Genomic DNA, 18,111 nt, shown 5'->3' with positions numbered 1-18,111 from the left:
TTTGTATTATTAGAAACAAATTTACCATCTGCACATATTACTTTTTTAATTAAAAACTCAGTAAAATTTTTAAAATGATCTAGCATAATGCAATGTAGCCTCTAAAAAATTCTCTGTAATAATAATAACAATGTTAGTTAAAAAAAAATAGTAAGATTTTTCTATCTGGTTAATGCTGTCATTATTAAAAGGCATAATATTTTAAACAAACACCCAAAATATGAAAGAATAACTCTCTCAACAATTCAGTAGTGAGGCAGATTTAGTCTTTTAGGTGATAAGAAGCTATTCAACTTTAAAAGCCTAAACTTTATTTATTTAGAAGTATATTATTTTAAAAACGTGGCTAAGGAAACTTGGGCAGTCTAAGTTCATCTGCAGCCAGAGCCACTCCCTACCCATCCCCAACAATGTATTCAAATTCAATGCCATAAGTTACTTATTAAACACAAGAGATATTATGCCCTGGGAAAACCATTGTAAACTTTGCCTGTAGGAGAGCTAATCTCTTAATAAAATACAGAAAAACCATCTCAGAAAAAGGAAAATGGGCAATCGTCATGTAAGTATTCATTGCCTTTGGGAATTGGCTTTAATTTTGGTTAGCATGTGGAAGAATTTAAATTATAAAATCATGACTGATACTTGTATACTTTATCATTATGATTACCCTGTAATATTGGTTTTAGAAACAGCATACCATGCTTTTAAAATGTATTGAGGCCAGGCGCAGTGGCTCACACCTGTAATCCCAGCACTTTGGGAGGCCAGCTAAAAAAAATATATATATATATGTATATAAAATATAAAATATATTTTATAAATATAAAAATATATATATATAAAATATAAAATATATATATATATACAAAAATTAGCCAGGCTTGGTGGCACATGACTGTAGTCCCAGCTACTCAGGAGGCTGAGGCAGGAGAATCATTTTAACCTAGGAGGCGGAAGTTGCAATGAGCTGAGATTACACCACTGCACTTCAGCGTGGGCTACAAGAGTGAAACTCTGTCTCAAAAAAAAAAAAAAAAAAAGTGCATTGGGAATATATTTTTCCCTCATTGGCCAAAAGTCTCTTAAGAGGGCTAAAGGGAAAGAAGTATATATAATAAGGCAGTAAATAGTACCTTGCAGAGAGCAAATGGTTAATATGTACCTGTAGAATGTATAACTAAAGCTGTTAGTTGGTAGCAAATTCGTATAAAACTTCATAAACTGAGCAAAATCAGAGTTATGTGGGAAAGTTAGGTTCATGTTGCAAATATTAATAGACCAAGGTAAATACTCCTATAAATCCATACAACTTGGATTGAAAGGTGAAAATATTCCAGTATTATTTCTAAACATCCAGATATTTGCAAATATCCATGGAATGGACTTCATATCTTTAGGCTCCTGAATGGTGTGTCTGTAAGTTGTTAATGACTAAAAGCTGACTAAAACACAACTTTTTGGAACCAACTACACACAAGACAGATCAGAATTGAATCCTGATTTTTTTTTTTTTGCATTGAAGTATATCTAAAGCTATTCCAATACAAATCTTTAAAAGGTTTTACACACCTGCTGTAACTTCCCACAGCAAGAATGATACATTTTGTGCACACTATGGGCAGAGAATAAAACTCTAAAATGCTCTGAAAACTGTTACTTTGTCTATACAGTTTTTCCTTTGCTATATATTAAAGCTGCACTCAGATGTTTACAATCGTACAAATATAGTCTTAGAAAAGGCATTGTTTTTTAAGTTATCTACAAATAGCATTTTAATATTAGAAGAGATTATGAACCATCCATTCAGTGTATCTTTCAGAGAAACTGAAGCCTACTTTTCAAATACTTCTGATAGATGCAGAGGACCCCAGGAATAATAATTGGCCCCTACCCTCACAGCTGAGGAGGACAATTTTGTCTTTTGAAAGTCAACCCCAGGGAGCAGCTGGCCTTTAGAAAGAGACCAGCATTTTTATTTATTTATTTATTTTTAATCCTCAGAGCCAGTCGTATACCCTCTCAGAAGGCAGTCAGCAGTTGCCCAAAGGGAACACCCAACCCTCGACAGCCGTGCAGCCTCTCAGCCACCCATCAGGAAATGGAGAGCCAGAGGCCCCACAGCCTGTAAGCACTTTATTTTCCCTCCAAATCGTAGGTATGACCTCTGCTCTCTCATGGGTGCAATGTAAGTCCCCAGTGACCTGTCATGTTGGAGCCTCCAACAGCCACCAGCCATCATCAGGCATGATTTCCAAGCAGGGAAATTTTTCCCTGCAAAATGTTCATTACTGTATTTGCAGGTAATGTAAAAATGAAATCTTACCTATGGGCTTTGTTTCTATTCCCAACAATGTCTCATTAACAACCTCTTGAAATCGAGCACATGAGGCTAGACCAGGGCCACTATGACATTTCGGAAAATAGGAAAGGAACTTAACATGTGCCTGAGGAATGAATAAATGCTAAAAAGTAAATACAAAATATTTTCAAAGAACCAAAAATTATCCCAGTAATGGCTTCACTTATTTGCCTTAGAAAGTTACTAGTGCAACTTACTAAAGAATATGTACAGACATAAAACTAGAATGCTGGTGGTTTTGAAACAACTATACAGCCAAAACAAACATATAAATTAAATGATAATAAAATACAAGTCAATGCTGTTTAAATGTAAGTTATCAACATAGTATAATAGACAAGATTATTTTGTTGAGATTAAATGGCTGTGCTCAACATGAAACGGTCCCAGTCGCTATAATGCTGGGATTTTGGAGTTTTTTTGGGTTTTTGTTTTGTTTTGTTTTGTTTTCTGAGTCACAGCAAATCTAAAATATGATGTGGTATGTGACCTCTGAGTTCCTCTATCATATTTCTCTTATTGAACCAACTGAGAAATTTGTTTGTAAGTCTCCCTGTAATGCTGTGGGACCTTCTTTTGGCTCACACACGTGATGTTTCTATTAAACCTCCCTCTGTTCTCTCTTCTTTCATCATTAGCTGCAATAATTGAAGTATGGCTATTTGGCATATAAACAATCATAAACACAAACAGAAATGCAGACATTGAAGTCATGAGCCAAGACTTATTCATCTTGAAAATCTAGTATGCTTTATATTAATTTTTAAGTTGTTATCAGCATGAAATACACTATTTCAAAAGACTCCTAGAAAAGTTTTGATTCCCCAAGAATATGTCCACAGACCAGGGCCCATGATAACTGACAAATATTATCACAGAACCGGTAGAATATTGGCCAGGAAATTGCATTTTTCAAGGTACTGTCATCTAAAATCGTAACCAATCCTGAAACAAAAATTACTTTTGTGCTATCCTCTAACCTTTGGTCACTATTAATGATTTTTCTGAACTGAAGACCTAGTGTTTGTGAGTAATCTATTTGGAGCAGCAGTAACCAAGATACTGGGTCATTATCATTCACCAAATCACACAATTTTCAAAGAATTTCCTTATCCTGGAGGACATGTCCTTGTGTTCAATGAGCTTTGCAGATGGAGTGTACCTAGAGAGAAAGACCAGATCAGTGGAAAAATCTGCTTAGGTTTAGCTAGATGACTCTTCTACTGTCTGAGTTGTTCTAACAAGAATCACTATCTAGAGAAAAATAGAAAAGTGAGATCAATATTAAGATTACTTTACCACGGGAGTGTGGCTATAGGATATGGGCAGAACGAAGAGGGAGCGAGACCTAGTGGAGCCACTGATAAATGTGGACATAATCACAAACTCAAATGGACTCATGGGTCCCTGGATTCATGGCAGCATCCATATTGCCTGGGCACTTGTTAGAAATGCAGATGTTTAGCCCACTCAAATCTATGGCCTCATAGTCTGCATTTTGACAGACTCTTCAAGGGATTTTCAAGCACATTAAATCTTAGAAGCATTGGGCTAGGGAATGCTTTCTCAAACTTGCCTGCATTGAGATCACCTGAGGAGTTCTCAAAGCCACCGATGCCTGGGTGCCACCCTAGAGTCTGAATTAATTGGTCTGGTGGCTGTCCTGGGCATCAGGGTTTGTAAATGCTCCCCAGGTGGCTCTAATGTGCAGCAGAGTTTGAGAAGCACTGAAGTGGAGAATACGACTAACCTTACAAGAAGAGCTTGGCACACCGGAGACACAGGCAGATGGTCATTGCCCATGCTCATAACTGAAAACCAATTTGTAAATGTTAGAACATCTGTTCAGCGGTCTGCCACGTTGTTTGTGAACATGCCCAGTTTATGACTTGCTTGTGCCAATATTTAGCCAACATATATATTGTCTCCAGTGGAAAATAGTTTGGGACTTGTGGCAGGTAAATACCAGGCGAGCTCAGATGAAGGTGGACCAAGAACACCGTGCATGACAGGTGGGGTTCCTGAGAAAAGAAGAGAGGCTCTGAAGGCAGGTAAAATATGGCTGGGAATTTGAAATTAAAATAAGTGTGCTCTGAACCAAGGATGTGCATTAAACTGTGATCCCAAATCCAGAAGACCCATGGTCAAGCCTTAGCAGAAAGCAGTCTAGATCATGCAGTCATACCTCCTCTTAAATAAATAAATACGATCAGGAAATATTACTTTTCTTTTTGAGACAGAGCCTTGCTCTGTTGCCCAGCTGGAGTGCAGTGGCTCAATCATGGCTCATTGCAGCCTCGACCTCCCTGGCTCAAGCAATCCTTCCACCTCAGACTTCCAAGTAGGAGGGACTACAGGCATGTGCCACCATGCCCAGCTAATTTTTTGTAACAACAAGTCTTCCTGTGTTGCCCAGGCTGTTCTCAAATTCCTGGGCTCAAGTGATCCTCCCACCTTAGCCTCCCAAAGTTCTGGGATTACGGGTGTGAGCCATTGCACTTGACCTCGGGAAATCTTTTAACCCAGAAAGTTGGTCCTTCAGAACACCACTGCAAAAGTTCAGTTCAGTATTCTTTTAGAGAAACTGCCTCAAGCCAGATGCTCTTTGAGGATCTGCAAATAAGAAGAATAATTAGACAAAAGGCCATGGTTCATGCTCTCAAAATATCTCAGTCTTATGAGAGAGGCAGACACATACATAATTACAATGATGTGTAATGGATGCTCTCATAGAAACATGGCCATCATCACACAGTTCAGAAATAGGACAGTGGAGGGAGTGATTCTGCACAGGAGAAATGAGTAGAAGCAGATTCTTAAAGTGGATTGTTTGCAGAGCAGGAACACTTGCAAAGGAAGTATAGAGAAGCAAGTACATTCATAGAGCTACAAGAAGACAAGTGCTGCTGGCATGTGTATCTTTAAGCACTTAGTACATCATAGGGCAATTGCCTATGCAGCTGTTATCCTCTCCTGCTAGGCCGAAAGTGTCTACAGGGCAGACACTGTGCCTTAGTCATTGCTGCATCCTTTGGACTTGACACATAACAGGGGTGCCATAAATATTTTAGATAGAAAGATCTATGAACAAGGAGATAGACTAGTAGATAGATGCACAGGGGTGAGACCCAAAAACCCTTGTATGCTATGCCAAGTGTGTTAGTTTCCTAGGGCTACCACACAAAATACCACAAACTGGATAGCTTAAGCCAAAGAAACATATACTCTCAAAGTTCTGAAGTCTAGGAGTTCCAAACCAAGGTGTTGGCAGGGCCAGGCTCCTTCTGCAGGTTTTCAGGAAGTATCCTTTCTTGCCTCTTCCAGCTTCTGGTGGCTCCAGGTGTTCCTTGGCATGTGGCAGCATAACCAACCTCCGCCTCCATCTTCACATGGCCTTTTCCTCTGTGTGTGTCTCTAGGTTCTTTTCTTATAAGGATATTGATATGGTTTGGCTGTGTCCCCACCCAAATCTCATCTCGAATTGTAGCTCTCAGAATTTCCAATGTCATGGGAGGGACTCAGTGGGAGGTAATTGAATAACAGGGGTGGGTTTTTCCCATGCTGTTCTCATGATAGTGACTATGTCTCAGGAGATCTGATGGTTTTATAAAGGGAATTTCCTCTGCACACACTCTCTTGCCTGCTGCCATGTAAGACGTGCCTTTGCTCCTCCTTCACCTTCTGCCGTGATTGTGAAGCCTCCTCAGACATGTGAAACTGTGAGTCCATTAAGCCTCTTTTTCTTTATAAATTACCCAGTCTGGGGTGTGTCTTTATTAGCAGCATAACAAGCTGATAGAGACACCAATCATTGGGTTTAGGACACACTCTAAATCCAGGATGATTTCATTTTGAAATCCTGAAGTAATTACCATCTGCTAAGACTCTCTTTCCAAATAAGGTGACTTCTGAGGCTGTGAGTAGACATGAGTTGGGATGAGTGGGTGGGATGGTACTGTTCAAACTATGATAAGGAAATAAGGTTTTATTACCTAAGGCTAGTAGTGATTTTAAACTTTAGCACATTAGATTTCCTTGGAAGACTTACTTAAATAGAGAGCTGGATCCAACCCCCCAAAGTGTTGATTCAGTAAACACTCCAAGGTGGAGCCTGAAAATTTGCATTTCTGAGTTCCCTGGTGATGTTGATACTGCTAATCTAGAAGCTACACTTTGAGAACTGCTTCCTTAGGCATAGGAAAACCCTAATCAGGATCAGACAAAGGAATAACAACTTCAGAGCTGCTTTTAGCTAGACCATGCTGGAAGCTGGTGGAGAGGGGCTTGGAGAGAAACATGACCAGAGGCAAATCAAGCATTTGGGAAGCAGTGGCCCTGGAGAGAAATGAGGACCCTCTGCCACCTCCACCCTCATCAGCTGAAATAGCAACAGTGGCATTGGGGAGAAGGAGACAGATGAGAGTCAAATGAACATAACTTGCTAAGTGGGTGTGCAAGGTAAGGGAAAGGAAGATGACAGAGTGACTCCAGGTGTCTTGTCTAGATCGTGTGCCCAGGTGGATGGTGGCACATCCCAGGGATGTAAGGCAGTGACAGGTTCACTTTGGTTTGGGGATCTACAGAGTTTGAGATATCTTTGGGAAGTATGAGTTCACAGTTGTTTTCGTTTGTTTGTTGAACAATTAGTATGTGTTTGATCACAAGTAGCACACCACAGGACTCACTTTGGCTTAAATAACAAAGACATTTGTCAATTCTAACAGGAGCTCTGAAGGGAGCTGATTCCAGTGTTGGTTCAGCAGTTCAGTCACATCATTAAGGACCCAAGCTATGTCTACTTTCTGTCCTGCCGTCCTGGATGTATTATCAATGTCTTCCCTCATAGGCGCAAGATAATGGTCATGTGTTCAAGTTAATGATCTCTCAAGGTAGTCACAAGCAAGAAGGAAGGAGATAGAGGAAAAAACACCTCCTTACTTATGTACCACTCCCCTATAAGGGAGGAAAATCTTTCTGCAAGGCTCCAAGCAGCAGACATCACTTTCCATCTCACCAGCCAGATCTGATCAAAAGCCCAACCTAAGACTGGCAAAGAGGGAGAGGAGAGCCTTGAATCATAATTCATCCCTGAGGCTGAGCAAATAATCTTCTCAGTTCTCTATATATCTGTCTGTCTCTTTCTTTCCATGTGTTGGCCTCTTTCTCTCCTACTAAAAATAAGCCTTTTCTTTTCATGGTGTGAGAAGCAAAGGGTTTGGTAAGAGGGAGGCATGACCAGAGATAGTTCGGGCACCAAGAGAGCTCCATCGCCTCACATAGCTCCAGATTAGCAGCCTCAAGGAAAATCTCTTCTTTTTCTAAGTATCTATAAGATTTCAGGGAAGAATTCTGGTTGGCTTGGGTCATGTACCTACCCCATGTATAATCATAGTAATTAAGGTTGGCCTTATCTATCCTTGGGGATGGGGTATATTGCTTTATCATCACTACTTTCTTGTAACTATTCTATTTATTAATATTACTACTGCCATTACTACTACCATGACTAATACTAATACTACTAGATGGACTGAAACAGAAAGAGAATGCAAACTTCAAGATCAGATAGAAAGGCAGAAAAATAATTCTCTTTCCAAATAATGGGGGCTTAGATGGTTATAGCAGGAAAGAAAAGGAAGATAAAAATGTTAAAGAGAATTTTAAAGAAAGAATTAATAGGTTTGGATCCAACGCATATTTAAACTCTCTACCAGGGGAAATAACATTCATTGTTTGGATACCGATGGAGACAGAAATTTGCTCAAAGCAAATTGAGCTATTTCACCTTGTTTCCTTTTCAGCAAATCAGAACTTGTCCACATTCTGTTGATTGCACTTTTGATGCCATGAAGGCCCTGCTCAGCCCCCAATATTTTCGCTTTTCAATTCCATCTTCCCACTTAATACTGACTCTTGAGGATTCCAGAGCACGCTTGCCACTTTTTTTCCTGCAAGTAATGAATCCCAAGTTCATACTCTCACTGAATTGGCAAAAGACGACCTTTGGCAATATAAGAAGGAAATGGATAATTCTTTTCTAATGAGAAATGTGCTTCATTTTTCATAACTCCTGAAGGCATGGTTCCTTTCACGGTTGAGAAATAGCCATCATCTCCCCACAACCACTTTATCCTCCAAGTTCTCTTTTGTTGCTGCAATACAGCAGTAATTGGATATCTGGAAGTTCAGCACTCTTCAGAGGTCTCTAACTCCCCAAACAATCTGTGGACAACCTCAAAGCAGACAGTCATTTTCCCCAGGACACAAAATCTTGTTTCCAGATAATGAATGTTATTCCACCTCTACTAGAAACTCCAAGTTCTCCAGCCCAACATAGCACTCAAGGGCCCCTAAGAATGAGTCAACAGAGAGATGTCACTTAGCCACATCGCCCTGCCAGGGTAGGCTGGGATGTTCACAACAATCTTGTTGCAGACAAAGAAGCAGGAAGTGACAACAGGTTTCTCACTTTGAACTGACCTCAGCTCACACTCTTCCTCCTAGTTACCTTATCCCAGCACTCATCTTTCAGATTTGTCATCTGGGTTACTTTGTAAAAAAATAAAATTAAAGGAAGTAAGACATCATGGTCCACTTCTAATCTTCCCTTTTAAGTCACCATGGCAGTTTGCCCTTGGTGACTGGAGGCCTTGCTTTAGTCAGTACCTATGTGCTGTTTACCAGCAGAGGCTTGGCCTTCTCCACACTTTTTAAAGAGACCCGTCAACAGAATTGTTACAACCATTCAGTCAGGGTTGCAGACCCTCGGCACATTGTCCTTGGCACTGCTGACATTTGGGCCAGGTAATTCTTTATTGTGGCGGGGAAGGGTGCTGTCTGTTCTGTGCATTATTGCAGGATGTTTAGCGGAATCCTGGCCTCTATCGCTAGATATTCCAGTAACACTCCCCTACGCGTGCCAACCGAAAATGTCTCCAGACATTGCCAACTGTCTCCTGGGAGACAAAAATTGCTCCTGGTTGATTAAGAACCAATGCTGAAAGGGGAAGACAAGGCTGGAGGGCAGATGTCCTCAGAGTGTCTTTACGTCTCTGAATCTCCACCAGCGATCACCATTCCTGCCCTTCTGGCCCAGGCACATCCTGACACTGATTCCCTCTCTAATAGCAGGGGAAAGTCAGTTTCTCTTGAGGACTGACCCTTGTCCTCCTGTTGATAACAGCAGCAGCCAAGAGGCAGATGTTTTTCTCAAAACTGGTAGCCCACAAGTAACATCTTTTCTAAAAAAATTTTTTATTTCCATAGGTTTTTGGGGAACCAGTGGTATTTGGTGACATGAGTAAGTTCTTCAGTGGTGATTTGTGAGCTTTTGTTGCACCCATCACCCGAACAGTAGACACTGAACCCTATTTGCAGTTTTTTATCCCTCACCCTCTCCCACTCTTTCTCCCAAGTCCCCAAAATCCATTGTGTCTTTCTTATGCCTTTGCCTCCTCATAGCTTAGCTCCCACTTAGGAGTGAAGACATGTGATGTTTGGTTTTCCATTCCTGAGTTACTCCACTTAGAACAGTCATCTCCAGTCCCATCCAGGTTGCTGCACATGCCATTAATTCATTCCTTGTTAGGACTGAGTAGTATTCTATTGTATGTATATTACATACCACAGTTTCTTCATCCACTCATTGATTGATGGGCATTTGGGTTGGTTCCATATTTTTGTAGTTGTGAATTGTGCTGCTATAAATATGCATGTGCAAGTATCTTTTTCTTACAATGACTTCTTTTCCTCTGGGTAAATACTCAGTAGTGAGATTGCTGGATCAAATGGTAGTTCTGATACCAGAATGACAAGAGTTTCACTGCAGAAACCCTCAGTAACAAGGCTGCTGGGGTGCTGGGCTACTGAATTTCCTGCCTAGATGAGCAGTACGCCCCTGGAAGGACACAGGCTGGAACCATCAGGAGCTGATTGGCTCGCCTCTCCTCTGATTGGGCATAGCCCCCAAAAGGGCTACCCCACTTGGACCAGAGCCCAGAGCATGGCAGGATGACCACGTTGTTTATACTCCTGAAGATGCCATCAGTACCTTCAGGGACAATGGTGCCCACCACTTTAAGGCACAACATATTGAAGGGCCTTCAAGTAAGATCTCCCAGCTCCTACTCAGCCCTGCAGTCACCTTTGACAGGTAAATATCACATCAACGCATGTAACCCAGACAGCAAAGCCTAAGGAAGTTTGTCTTTCTGGACAATGATCTAACTATAACAATCTTCATTGAAAAGCACTAAAATGCCAACATGGAAGCAATCCTAAATGTAAGAGAAAGGTCATGTTTTAATCTAAAGAATTACACTCGTTTTTCAGAACGTATAGTCAACATATGTAAGCAAATCATGTTGAGCTGTGATCCAAATGGATGTTTCCCTAGCTTTAGTTTTGTCAAATGATACAAATATTTCTGCCCATTTAGAGTGATAGCCAAACACTTAATCACCATGTATGTCACTATAAAACTGCATCTTGGAAAGGTGGTGTTAACAGCAACGAACAACTCTGTAACATTCCAGCACCCTACTAAGGTGGGCAGAGCTCAAGTTTCCTAACACACTTTCCCAGGAGTTCTCTGGTCGACCCCCACAGATTAATAAACTTCTAATGTGGGAAGAGGTTCTAGGCAGGAAGGAATTAGCTTTAATTTTAGCTGGTGTGAGATCATGGAGAATTTTAATGAAAACAGCAATAACTACATGATGAAATACCAAATATTCTTATAAGATTCAAACTGTGCTTAAATACACCCAACAGAGCATACCGCAAAATATATGTCTTTTTCGGTTAAGCAGTTTTGCTTTTTGCCCTGGCAAACATTTAAGTGGATTCTGATTTTTTTTTTTTTTTTAAAAAAAGCAAGTCTTTTTAAAAATCAAATTTATTGTTCCAAGGAAATCGTGCCCAAGAAGGAAGCAACTTAATGAAACCAATATGTCACTAATCACCCAAGATTCACGTTTAAGATGTGAATGGCCCCTCTATTTTGTTTCGAATTGCTCATCAATGTCTGTGGAAATGTAACCATGACTGTGGAAATGTCACCAAGATATTTTCTGGCTCTGTATTCGTGAACGTGAAAAGCACCACAATTTCCATTCATACTAACTGGCTTCAAAGTGCAAATGAGTAACCAGTTAGAGGTAAAAACAGTGTTCTGAGAGAGACAAGGGACGGGTTTTTCCATAAAGTGACCCTGGGCAGGTGACTTAACAACCAAGCTTCAGTTTCTTTCTTCGTAAATGAGGAGATTGGATACCTTCAATGTTTTCCAAACTTCAGATTTAAGTACAATCTTCATGAGTGTTGCCAAATATATGTGCCACCTCTTCTACTCATCATTCTATTAATTATTTTTAAATATCCACTTTTTAATATAAATTTATCTTAAAAGGAAATTCTATACTGGTACTATAAATGAAAAACTAATATCAGTTGACATAAATGTAGATAACTAAATGAAAGCAAAAGAATGTATTAAATTCTAACTAAATTTGGTGTTGCCAGTTGAAGACTAAGGTCCTATTCTCTGACTAAAAAGGGACCTATCTACATCATCTACATGGGATACAGTGGGAGTCCACAAAGTACATAATGAGGCTTTGTGGGCCACAGAGCCTCTGGTGCAAGTAGGTAACTCTGCCATTGTAGCATAAAAGCAGCCATAGGCCAAATGTAAATGAATGAGTTGGCTATGTTCCAATAAAACTTTATTTACAAAAATAAGTAATGGGCCAGATATGGCCCTCAGTCTGTAGCTTGCCAAGCCCTGGATTAGATGAGTGTGAAAGACACACTATCACTAAGCAAAGACTTAATCAGAAGAGTTGAGAGAGAATTATAAAAGGAGTTCCTTTCCCAGTTGAAGATCCAATGGCTTTAAAGCTTTTAGCATTCCATGTCACCCGTTTGGAAAAACCCGGGTTGAATTTTCAATCTAAGATTTCATGCTAAACCTCGTCTCTTTATCTTTAGCATCTTGGATAAGGTCACGGATTTCTTACTTGTGTAAACCCTCAGCATGTTTTTAAGTTGTCTTCCTCCTTTACTGGGATGTCAATGGGGAAAGGATCTAATTTTTCTCAGACTAAAGGTTCCCAACCCTGGTAGTTTGTTAAAATGGTCTGGGGAGTTTTAGAAATATTTATACCTGATATATCCCTATACCTCAGAGATTCTGATTTTGTAGAATCAGATTGGGATCCCAAATAATTTTAAGTGCAACCAGGGTTGAAAGGCTGCTAAACTATATCTTGGCCAGGTCACCTTCCTCAGAGTCCATTATTTCCTCCATTTGGTATTAAATTCTAAGAGCACCAAACTATATTTAGCTCAAACCGTTTCACACCTGAAGGTCTTAGGGCTTCACTTTCGTTTGTGATTCCTGTTATTTCTCCAGCTGAGGTCTGATTGAGCCCTCCCAGGCACCTTGGTTAAATTTACTGTTCCTCTTTTCATTCTCTCTGCTTCATCATCCTAGAAGACTTGACACTATTCTCAGCTCAAGATTTCTAGCCAAATAAGTCTCCTGTTCCATTCTTCTGTCCCTACCACTGCCAGTGACCTTGACATTAATACAAACTGGACACAAGACCAGGATGCAAAGGGAAAGGCATTCAGTGTATTCTGTAACATACAAAGAAAGAAGATTCCTCGTCCCCTGGAAGGGAAGAGAACATTTCCCAAGTACCTACAATGTGTGAGGCACCGTGCTAGATGCTGGGGATATGAGAGTGAACATGACATACGCCTAACCTCCAAAAGGCTTACAGTCTAGGGAAGGAAATAGACTAGTAAAAAAATATGCTAATGTATCTGTAAAAGCACCTGATAGAACACTCTAGAATGTAGTGTAGCACAAAAAAGAAAGTCAGTGGTGTGCTAGAAAATGTCTCACCACCAGCTCTCTAGGAGAAAACAAAAGCCTAATTTATGGTACTTGCCAATTTCCATGGTGTAAATACTTTCCCCTTGGCTGATTTCAAGTTATCAGCATGACCTCCCTGAATGGAGTTGGGAAGAGATCACACAATTGGCTCTTGCCAGCATGCAAAGTCAGCTCCAGCTAGCGGGGCCAACCATCCTGGTTTCCCTGGAACTGTCTCAGTTTTAGCACTTAAAGACGCACATTCCAGGGAACCCCTCTGTCCTGGGCAATCAAACAGTTCAGCATCAGCACACCACTGGAAGAATTCAATTCTTCCCAAGAGGATAGGAATGGTTTCAGAAAGGGGAGGCTTCAGCTTATTTGCTGAAGTAGAAACATTCTCCACAGTTGCCAATGGAATCAATGGAAACCAAATGTTTAAAAAAATGGAGGGTCACAAGGCTCTGTGCTGTCAATCCCAAATTTCTTTGGTTCTCTGAGGACTCGGGAAGTGGCAGGGAGGAATCCACTTGGAACATTCCCCTTTTTCCTCCCCTACCTCACACTGATAGGCACCTTAGGAATAAAACAACTCAGCAATCCATTTGCATTGATTCTGTCAGGCAGGGAGAAGTGATGTTTTACCTACAGATATATTTGGCAATTTATCAGGCTGAAAAGCAGGCACCCATAAGAAGTAAGCATATTGAAGCCGGGCGCAGTGGCTCATGCCTGTAATCCCAGCACTTTGGGAAGCCGAGGCAGGTGGATAACCTGAGTCGGGAGTTCGAGACCAGCCTGACCAACATGGAGGAACCCCCATCTCTACTAAAAATACAAAAAATTAGCCTGGCATGGTGGTGCATGCCTGTAATCCCAGCTACTCATGAGGCTGAGGCAGGAGAATCTCTTGAATGCAGGAGGCGGAGGTTGCGGTGAGCCGGGATCATGCCATTGCACTCCAGCCTGGGCAAAAAGAGTGAAACTCTATCTCAAAAAACAAAAACAGAAACAAAGAGGTAAGCATATTGGAAACCTTGGCCATCCCACTGGCTCCATCTCTTTTCAGTCTTCAAAACGTGTCTGCTAAAATTCAGTCCCCTGGCACACTGTCGTCATTTAGCTATGATCCCTCCCCTACCTGAAAGAAAAGATACTTTAGGAAAGGGAGAACTGGAAGGCTTGGTGTGAAATGAGGAGGAGAGGAGAAGAAAGAAGCTTCCTACGGGCCTTTGAAGGGCAGAAAGGCCGCTTCCTCCCCTGCCAGCCCTGAGTCATCATAATGAAATCTCCCTGTCCAGCACTCTGACATTGTCTTATTTAATCTTCCTGAGATGCTTCAGGGTGGGCAGGTATTAGAACCAGTTTACAAATGAGAGGCAGAAAGCATGATTCCATCAGCATTGGAAGGAATATTGTGAGCAGAATGTGACAGCAGTGCCTGTCCTGCATACACACTTTGCCCCCGCGGGAGATGGTTGTCTGTTTTGCCTTGCAAATAGTGGTAACTTCGTTTTTCATTTTACTTTCTAGTTTCTCATCATTAAGAACATTTATTGATCCTACAGCTATGCAAAGGGTTCTTGGCTTTCCTGGTCATTGACAAGTCTCAGGTCCCAACTAGTGTTTCTGTAAAAGGTTATCATTCTAAGAGTTGAACTGAGCTTTCTTTCTTTCTTTCTTTCTTTCTTTTTTTTTTTTTTTTCTTTGAGACAGGGTCTCGCTCTGTCACCCAGGCTGGAGTGCAGTAGCACAACCTCAGCTCACTGCAGCCTCAACTTCCTGGCCTCAAATGATTCTCCTGCTTCAGCCTCAGCCTCCCAAGTAGCTGGGACTACAGGCACACACCACCATGCCAAGATAAATTTTTAAAAATTTTTTGTAGAGACAGGGTCTATGTTGCCCAGGCTGATCTTGAACTCCAGGGCTCAAGCAATCCTCTCACCTTGGCCTCCCAAAGTGCTGGAATTATAGGTATGAGCCACCGTACCTGGCCCGGCTTTTCTATTATTAAATTTTAAAAAATAATTATTTAGACAAGAATCCAAAAAATCCATTAATGAGAACTCAAGAGTAGAGTTTCTGAATGCACACTGTGTGGGTTTGAATCCCTATTAGACAAGAACCCCCAAAATCCATTAATGAGAAGTCAAGAGTAGAGTTTCCGAATCCAGCCTGCGTGTGTTTGAATCCCTATCTCATCATACTTGTGTGTCTTGGTTTTTCTTATGTGCAAAATAGGAGGTAATAACACCTACCCCATAGGGTTGTCGGGAGAATTAAATGAGTTAGTCATTTGTAAACCGTCTGGACTCATGCCTGGAGCATACTCAGTGCTCTATATTTTGCTGTCATTCTCAATTTTAAGTTTCCCTTCCATATCTCTCCCTTAGACCTTTGGCCCCCGCTACTGTTTATCTATGAGTACAAAGCTATTTCTACTTTAGGACAAGCTACGTAAACAGTCATTTTGAGCTTCCTATAGTAAACTTCCAGTTTTAAAGGCACTACACAAAGCACCATGCAAAGGACTCACTCAACACTCAACAAGAATCAGGTCAAGATGGAAGGAAGGAGTAAAAATAACACTCAGCACTTGCCACGTGTTGAATATCCTGCCAAGCGCTCTTGATACATATTCTTCTAACAACCCATACGAGGTGGGTACTATTATTACCATCTTTCAGATGGGAAAACAGTCTTGGAAAAGATAAGGAGGAAAAAATAGCATCATGCCTGCTTCAAAGGTAGATGTCTGTGAGAGAGGAGGCAGAACTTACATGACCTCCAAGAAGTCCCTTCCCCAAACTGGCCTGTTTCCCTAACTCTGTAGTGTTCTTAAAATCTATACTAGGCAAGTTTACAATGGAATATTATTCAGCCTCAAAAAAGAAGGAAATTCTGCCATTTGTGACAACTTGAACAAACTGGGAGAACATTATGCTTAGTGAAATAAGCCAGAAAAATAAATACTGCATGATTCTACTTACATGAGGTACCTAAAATAGTCAAGCTCATGGAAGTAAAGGATAGAACTGTACTTACCAGGGACCAGAGGGAGGGGAAATGAGGCACTGTTCAACTGGTACAAACTTTTGGTTATGCAAGATGAATTTGTTCTACAGACCTGGGGTAAGGCACACTGTACCCTATAATTATTATGCACTTAAAAAATTAAGGTCAAGTGCAGTAGCTCATGCCTGTAATCCTAACACTTTGAGAGGCCAAGGCTAAAGGATTGCATGAGGCAGCAGGATCACTTGAGGCCAGGAGTTCAAGACCAGCCTGGGCAACATAGTGAGACCCTCTCTGTACAAAAATTTTTAAATACAAAATATTGTTTAATGGGTTGATGTCAAGTTAAGTGTTCTAAACACACACACACACACACACACACACACACACACACACACACACATACAGAGAAACTGTCATAGCTGATGAAATATTTATTACCTTGATGGTGGTGATGGTGTGATGAGTGTCCGCCTATGTTGAAATTCGTCAAATTGTATAATTAAATATACAAATGTAGCATATAGAAATTATACCTCAGTAAAGATGTTTAAAATTTTTTTCAGGAATTTTGGAAAAGAAAAGTCTATACAAGGCAAGCTTAACCAGAATCGCCAATATTGGCGCAAGGTGCCATTAACCAGCAGCGGCAATGTTAACAACTGAAACTGAGGAGAGTCAGGTGTGTCTGAGGCTCTCTCCAGCACACCCTTCACCTGCCTCCATTTTGCTCCTGCTCAACAAGCCCAGGCCACCACCTGGTTCCAATCTTGGCCCTTGTATTTTGATCTCATTTCATGCCAGCTCACATAGCACCTCTCTGTAGATCAGTGTACAGCAAACTCTCTGCCCTCTGCTCCCTGGCTCTTCCCAGGGGCCCTCCTGGCTCACAGCCCAGATACCAAGCAACCATTGTCAAATATTTACTGAGCAGAGTGCAGCCAGCCAAGGCTTCGGAGGAGCTGCACTGGAAATACTAAACAGTCCCAATGCCACTCCCACTGCATTTTGATAATACTCTCAGAGTTTACAAATGACCCTTACATCCTATGTCACTCAGCATCCCACCTCCTACGTGCCACCTCCTGAGTGCTTACTGTAATCCAGCACTGTGCTGCTACATCCCAAACACCTCACACAACCGCAAGAGCAGGTGCATCTCCACTTTAAAGATGAGACAGCTAAGGCTCAGAGACGTGGATCTTGCCCAAGGTGGAACAACCAGCAAAGGGCAAAGCAGCAATTGAACAGAGTAGGTCTGACTCCCAAGTCCACACGATGTGGACTACTATGTCATGATTAGATGCAATCATGTTAGCACATTCATAGGTCATAGTAAGCACGCACGTACACAGACTGAAAGCATCAGGCTGCCGTCTCTCCCTGGCATGGCTTCCTTCCACCTCCACCTCTCCCTTTTATTTAATTGCTTGCCTAGTTCCTACTGCCCTTCAAGAACCAGCACAAATGTCAACTCCTCCATAAAAATTCCTTTCTCCTTTCAGCTATTTGCACCTAAAAGTGCTTACTGTATCATAATGCAATTGTCATGTGTAAATGGACAGGTTTATTTCCCTGGGAACAGGGATCTAGGGTAGTGCTTAGCATACTATAGATTTTCAATACTTGTTTGTTGAAGGAAGATAAGGGAGGAAAGAAGGGAAGAAGAAAAAGAGGAGGAGACAAAGGAGAAAGAGAAGGAGGAATAATTTAGAGGAGAGTTTAATTTGCCTGCAACATATTTCTTCTTAATTAATTCACATGTCTCTCATGAGACAGTCTATTCTTATTGTCCAGACTTGAAGCTATCCGAATAGAAAATCAGGACACAAGGACTGACAAGTATGAATGT

General features: G+C 41.1%; 1 protein-coding gene across 3 annotated transcripts in view; it reads left to right on the top strand.

The window, feature by feature from the left end:
• The first annotated feature begins 470 nt into the window (after positions 1 to 470).
• Positions 471 to 18,111, top strand: part of ANXA13 (annexin A13) — a 56,499-nt gene continuing 38,858 nt past the window's right edge. For 2 of the 3 annotated variants that reach the window (XR_005200707.1, XM_017530740.2), the window contains exons 1-2: positions 471 to 562; positions 2,005 to 2,127. Coding sequence is in view for 2 of the 3 variants with exons in the window: in XM_017530740.2 (XP_017386229.1) it covers positions 548 to 562; positions 2,005 to 2,127 (138 nt within the window). In the remaining variant the exon portion in view is untranslated. The remainder of the gene's footprint in view (positions 563 to 2,004; positions 2,128 to 18,111) is intronic. The other variant, XM_017530741.2, reaches the window with a different exon arrangement.

The sequence above is a fragment of the Cebus imitator genome, unplaced genomic scaffold (genome assembly GCF_001604975.1).
Source record: "Cebus imitator isolate Cc_AM_T3 unplaced genomic scaffold, Cebus_imitator-1.0 Scaffold68, whole genome shotgun sequence".
NCBI lineage: Eukaryota > Metazoa > Chordata > Mammalia > Primates > Cebidae > Cebus > Cebus imitator.
This window is presented reverse-complemented; position numbering and strand designations above follow the sequence as displayed.